This window comes from Chaetura pelagica, unplaced genomic scaffold (genome assembly GCF_000747805.2).
Source record: "Chaetura pelagica isolate M959 unplaced genomic scaffold, ChaPel_1.0 scaffold89, whole genome shotgun sequence".
Classification (NCBI taxonomy): domain Eukaryota; kingdom Metazoa; phylum Chordata; class Aves; order Apodiformes; family Apodidae; genus Chaetura; species Chaetura pelagica.
Genome location: NW_009954532.1, coordinates 10,518 through 16,920, shown reverse-complemented (window position 1 = coordinate 16,920; position 6,403 = coordinate 10,518). Strand labels below are relative to the sequence as shown.

Sequence of the window (6,403 nt, the reverse complement as noted above, 5' to 3'; positions counted from 1 at the left end):
CTCAGCAACTGCTCCCCTGTTGCTCCTGGTCACTCCCAAATAACCCAGCCTATTTTTCAGTGAGCAGGAGTTTCTTACTTTTCAAAAAAAACAACAAAACCAGACCAGAAATCTTCCAGATTCATGTGGTGGCTTCACCTGAGCATAACAATCCTTGTCCCACCAACACACAGAGTGGTGACTCAATCACAGGGATCATGTACCCACAAGAGGCTGTGAGTTTCCAGAGGTGACAATTATCTTTTCCTCTCCTCTCCACGTTTTCCCACCTGTGCTAGGGTGGTCACCAGAATTCCTCCAGCCCCAAGCAGTCAGGAGGAGGACCAGCCAAATCCCACCTTGTCCATCACAGAGCTGGAAGGACAGCCAAGCTGCCACAGCAGACCTGGTGCTCTGCAGGAACATCTCAGACAGGGTAGGATGACTTGTTCTGCTACTCTCCCATTAGGGCCTCCACACGAAGAAAGCCAAGTCAGCAGCTTGGAGAGACATAGATATAATTTTCCAAGCACTGGGCAGGAAACCTGGATGCATTTCACACCAGCAGAAGACAGAGGAAGATACAGACTTCATAGGGAAGAGTAAAGCCAGGCACTGACAGCAGAAGAAGAGTGCTGCTGTAAAACCCTCAGCAAGGTGAGGAGGGACTCCCTTAGATGCTACAGGAAGAGGAAAGGCTTAAATATGGATACTTTCCCCAGGCAGATAAGCAGCTGAGACCCAAGGTGTGTGTAGGCAGAGGTAGAGTCACACCCAAGAGACATTTACCAAGAGCTATAGGATATCTTGAAGTTGCTCATGTACCAGCCAAACACACCTAGTGGTCTCATCACCCAACCAGCTGCAAACAAAGGATCACTACTTAAGATAACCTTAGCTTAAGAACAGACACACAAAATCACTGCACCCAAATCTGGAGGGGAAAAAAACCACAGGGGCAGGGCATGATGTGCACGTCATGAGCAACACAGCATTTCACTGTGAGGGGAAGGGCTGGGATGGGCACTTGGCTTTATCAGAGCACTCACTGAACAAATCCAGCTGCCCCAGAGAGCAGCCAGTTGCCCTTTTAACTGTGTTGGTGAAGTAAAAATTGTTTAATGGGGTCTGGGATTGGAAGGATATGGATCAGATCCAGGCGAGATTTGCCAAGGATTCCTCGGACGGCGATGCGGCAGAGGGACAGGAGGCTCCGGGGGTGGCCTGCAAGGAAGCAAGCAGAGAAAACCTGGTGAGGGAGAGGGACATCAAGGGGTGTGAAAGGTGCTGAGCTCTGGCTGAGGAGCAAATCAATCAATCAATCAATAACCTCTTCCATAGGCCACATCCTGCAAGGCCAAACCTTTCAGGCAAGGGTTTGGAGCGATGGCAGTTGCCACACGGGTGGTTTGGGAAAGATGAGATGGAGGTTCCATGGGGTTGTGACCAGTCCCTCCAGGACAGGGTTCAAGAGATCACTGCCAAAGCCACCCCAGGTGAGGCTGGGAGAGGTTTTATACCATTGGGATTGTTTTAAGGTGGCATGGACCTGATTTTATTATTATTTTTTTTGTCTAAATCACCCCCTGTGAATCAACAGCACTGAAAGAGACTCAGGCCTTATCTCAGCTCTCCTTTGAGGGCTTCTCTGGAGTTCATGGAGAGCTCTTCCAGCACAGGGACAAGAGGATGATGCTGATTCAGGGACTGGACCTCCAAGGCATCACTCCATTATCCTGCACCTTCTCCCTGAGGAGTCCCATTTGCATCCTCAACCCAGGCTTAATGGAAACCACCTGCCCCAGCTTTTGTGCACCTCTTCCCAGCACAACTCCAGGCAGGTTTAAAAACCAGACACGTGCAAAGCTGAGTGACTTTGGGCTGAATCCCTTTGAAATTCCTCTGGAGTTCAAGAGGGAAAAGCCCACTTCCGAGCCTGCTGCAAAGCCCTGGCCTTCACCAGCTGAGAGCCTGGTGGTTTTACGAGGTGCAGGCCTGGCTGGAACGAGGGTGTGCACAGGATTGATGTTGATTTTGTTGTAAAATTAAAGAAAGAGCAGGTAAATTGAGGCACGTTCAGGCCTGAGGCTCTGGTTTACTTCTGTTGTAACTCGTTTGCTTCCCAGAGGATGTTAAATTCAAAAAGCCTTTTGAGTTCAAAAAGCCTTTTCAATTCAAAAAGGCTTTTCCTCACCCTTTGTCCACCACTAGTCGAGCTCTCTCCTTCCACTTGCTCCCACCACCCGTGGCTCTACTTCCCAAGTAGCCTCTCCAGACACAACCACCTCTTGGATCCCTCCCTGGGCACCCCAGGTCACTCAAGGACTGCCTTTGTGCACACAGGCTTGGGGAGATCCCAGACTGGTTTGGTTGGAAGGGATCTTAAAGATCACCTCATTCCAACCCCCTGCATGGGCAGGGACACCTCCCACCAGCCCAGGTTGCTCCAAGCCCCATCTTACGTGCCCTTCAAGACTTCCAGGTTGTTCCAGGGCAATCCCCAAGAGCGAGATAAAACCAGCACCATTTCAGTCAGTCAACACCACTTACCCCTTGCTTCCTTGAACACCTCCATAGCCTCAGGGTTGACTTTGATCCTTCCAGTGGATTCAACTCCCAATGCCTCCACTTTCACCAGGTTCAGATTGGCTCCAAAGTCAATCAAGAGCTGGACAAAGGCAGCTTCACAGCCGTGCCGCAGGACAGCGTCCATCACACACACTGGGGAGCCCCTGGAGAAGCCCTGGATGTTGATGGGCCCACAGCAGTTAAAATCCGGGTTGGCTCCAGCCTGGAGCAGCAGCTGGAAGCATTGGAGGTTGTGGTAGGCAGCACTGATGTAGAGTGGACAGACCACCAGGGTGGTGAGGGGCCGCAGGGAGAGGCTGGGGTCCCGGGAAGGGAGGTGGTGATTCACATCCACGTCTGCTCCATACCTGGGTGGGGGAGAGAGAAGATGTTTGGGGACATGGGCAACAGCACCGCCACTGCAGCCCAGGGTGACACAAGGGCAGGGGGTGAGGCTGAAGGACACCTGGAGGGGGAGCACTCTCCTTGTCTTTGGCACCTCTGGGGCCCACCACCCAAGAACCACCTGTATCTATCCTCAGACGGGCTTGGTCGTGACTTTCGAGTGGGGATGGTGTGTGTCCAGCCTGGCCTGATTCTCAAGGAGCAGATGATTCTCTGCCAACAAGGCTTTGGAGAGAGGAGGAACAGCTGAAGAGCACCTTTCCTGGCCCTCCTGAAGGAGCCTTGGCACAAGAGACAGCTCAGCCCTGAGCCAGCACCATGTAATGCCAGATGCTAAGGAGCTGGCTGGAGAGCAGGGATGTTTCCAAATGACTTCGTTGAAAAGCTGCAGAGAAACCACTTCCCCACCAGGATGAAACAGGCCAAAAAGCAATCCTGGACTGTCACAAGAAGCAGGGAAATGGAAACAAGCAACCTGCCCTCAACAGCAAAACATCTCTGACAAAACCCTCCTCCTGAAGGAGCTGGGGTGGTTGAAAACCCACCAGAAGTCCCACCAGGGAGCCAAAAAGAGGCTTTTTCCCTGGCATTTATCTCAGTATCTGGAGCCAAGTGAGCTTGCTGTGGGGCAGAGAAGGAGTGCAAGGAGGCTACAACCCTGCTTCCTGGGCTTCTTCTTTGGAAGTAGAGGTGGCACCACGTTGTGAAGGAGCAGAAAACAGGGCTTAGTGGCTTTGGCTCCTCTCACTTTTCAGTAGGAAGCAAAGAGCACGGCCAAATACATGGGAACAAAAAGGCCAAGTGCAGCTCTCTGGAAAAGCAGGAAGGTTTGAAAACCTCCCCTCACAGAGGGATAAAAGGTTCCTTCCCCCTTCCAGTCATCCTCCCAAAATTAAGCACTCAGAGAACTATGTTTTCCTGTCTTCCTAGAGAGCATTCTATTCCCTTGATAAATAAGGAAGCCACCTGGGGACCAATCCTGTCTCAAGGCAGGGACAGATTTTGCTGAACCCAGAAGGGGCTGGTCCCTATCTAGCCAACACTTCACCAAAAGTTCTCTTTTTCACCATTTTTGCATGGCAAAAGGGTCCTCTCATCCTGAATACACTGGGTCAGGCCTCAAGCTACACTGGAGGCCCAGTGGAACAGATCCCATCACAGCATGGTCACATCACAAGTCACCTCCACCCTGAGAGCCACCCACCACCCTGGCATCACACCACCCACAGCTCTGCCAGCCATCCCAGAAAATGGATGGTTATTCCATAGCTACGGGTGTATTTACTATTCATGGAGAAAGTTTCCCCTCCTCCTGGTTCAGCAATTGCAGTAGCATTCAGGAATCCTGAGTGTGCTACCAAAAATAATCAGGAACTAGGTGATGTTTAGACACCTGCAACCAGCCTGACTGGGCTGGGCTTTCTCTTCAGGACACTCAGGCTCCCTCGAGCTAAGCATTCTGAAACATTCCCTCACACCTCAAGAAAAGTGTCTTCCTCATTGCATTTCCCCCTGCCAAATCCTTTAGATGAACATTTTAAAAACCAAACAAAAAAAAATATATCTCTGAGTGAGCTCTGGAACAGAAGGCTGTGTTTTCAAGTCTGAACAGAGCTGTGAAGTCCAAGATATTTGAAATTTTGGGCAATCTGACAATTGGGTATTAGCTTAGCAGCCTTGGGAGAGACACATTGCCTAATAAAAATAAATAAATAAATAAAAGATTTTGGACAAACTCCAGTTAATTTTTAATCCTGAACGTTTTCCAAAATCTTGCTTTTAATATTGCTGGCGAGGTAGACACATAAATCAAAGAATCAGCTCTCCATGTGCTGCTGAAATCCCACTTGCTACATTTCCCTCCCCCCGCCTCAGTGGATGCAGCAGGGGAGATTCCTGGGAATGCTGCATGGAAGCTGGACCCTGTACCAAAGCAGCAGGTGGCAATGGGGACATCTTTCTCCAAGCTTGCTGAGAAAGGAGCAAGGAGGGAGGACTGTCTCCTTGCCTTTCTACTTGCCAGCTCCCTGAAAGCTGCACGTGTCTGACAATTAACTTCCCCACAAGCAAAAAGGAGAAAATCCCCACATTATTTTCAACTTTTTCTATTCCAAGCCTTTTGGTTGTTATTTTCCAGCACTCCCAGTCACCAAAGGGATTCCCTGAGAGAGCGTTTTGCTGTGGATCCAAAACCACTTTCCTCTCTTTGACTATTTCTTTCTACAACCTTTATTTTCCCCTTTTGATCCCTTATTATTTGGCACCAACAGCCCGTGGAGTTGTTCAGCACAGTCCCTGGCACCAAAAAAAACCTTCCCATTTAGAAGAAAGTCACACCACAGAAGAAGAAAGTTTGCACAGCCTACTGCTTAGACCTTGACTCCTGGTGCTGCAGAAGCTCCTCAATTCAGCCAGGAACATGGAGCTGGCAGGAAGGCATGGGGGGGGGGTGAAGGCACTTTGTGAGCTTTGGATCCAGCTGAATGGTGGGCTCAGAAAGAGAGGCTGCTCTTTTGGGCTTTGTCTTCGGAGTCACATGGGAGTCACACAGCAGGGCCCAGACCTGCTGCCTGGGCCAAGCAATGAGGAACACAAGGATGTCCATTTGGGCACCACTCCATCCCCTCTCCTGTCCAGCTCTTGGCCAGCTTCACCAGGCCTGTGGAAGCACTGGGCATGCAAGGAGGGAACTGATACACTGAGCCCCACAGGGGGAAAAGATCCCAAGGGAAGAAGAGAGAGAATGGCCTGAAGTTGCAGCAGGGGAGGTTTAGATTGAATATTAGGAAAGATTTCTATACTGAAAGAGTGGTCAGGCACTGGCATAGCCTGCCCAGGGAGGTGGTGGAGTCACCACCCCTGGCGGTATTCAAAAGCCATGTTCTTGAGGACATGCTCTAGTGGCCAAGGTTGTGGGGTTTTTTTGTGCTGCTGGTTGGACTCCATGACTTGAGAGGTCCTTTCCACCCATGACAAATCTGTGATTCTGTGAAGGAGGCAGAGCCACCCCTCTCCCCACCAGGGACCTGCTGGAAAGAGTCCAGTTCAGAGCCACAAAAATGATGGAGGGAGTGGAACATCTCCCTGATGAGGAAAGGCTGAGGGAGCTGGGTCTCCTGAGCTTGGAGAAGAGGAGACTGAGGGGCAACATCATCCATGGGCACAGATCTGTTCAGGGCAGTGTCAGGAGGGCAGAGCCAGGCTTTGTGCAGGGATGTCCAGTGACAGGACAAGGGGCAGTGGGTGCAAACTGGAGCCCAGGAGGTTCCATGTGAATCTCAGGAAGAACTTGTTTGCTGTGAGAGTGCCAGAGCCCTGGGCCAGGCTGCCCAGAGAGGCTGTGGAGTCTCCTTCTCTGGAGACATTCCAACCCCCCTGGCCACGTTCCTGTGTGATGTGCTCTGGGTGCCCCTGCTCTGGCAGGGGGGTTGGGCTGGGGGAGCTTTCCAGG

The 6,403-nt window shown here is 51.1% G+C and overlaps 1 protein-coding gene across 1 annotated transcript in view; it reads right to left on the bottom strand.

Moving 5' to 3' along the window:
• Positions 1-1,069: 1,069 nt before the first annotated feature.
• The window catches only part of ASB1 (ankyrin repeat and SOCS box containing 1), a gene marked incomplete at its 5' end in the record, with an annotated part of 5,698 nt that continues 364 nt past the window's right edge, over positions 1,070-6,403 (bottom strand). The window contains 4 exons of the mRNA XM_010004709.1: positions 1,070-1,203; positions 2,530-2,915; positions 3,996-4,008; positions 4,800-4,852. Of these exons, the coding sequence (XP_010003011.1) occupies positions 1,070-1,203; positions 2,530-2,915; positions 3,996-4,008; positions 4,800-4,852 (586 nt within the window). The remainder of the gene's footprint in view (positions 1,204-2,529; positions 2,916-3,995; positions 4,009-4,799; positions 4,853-6,403) is intronic.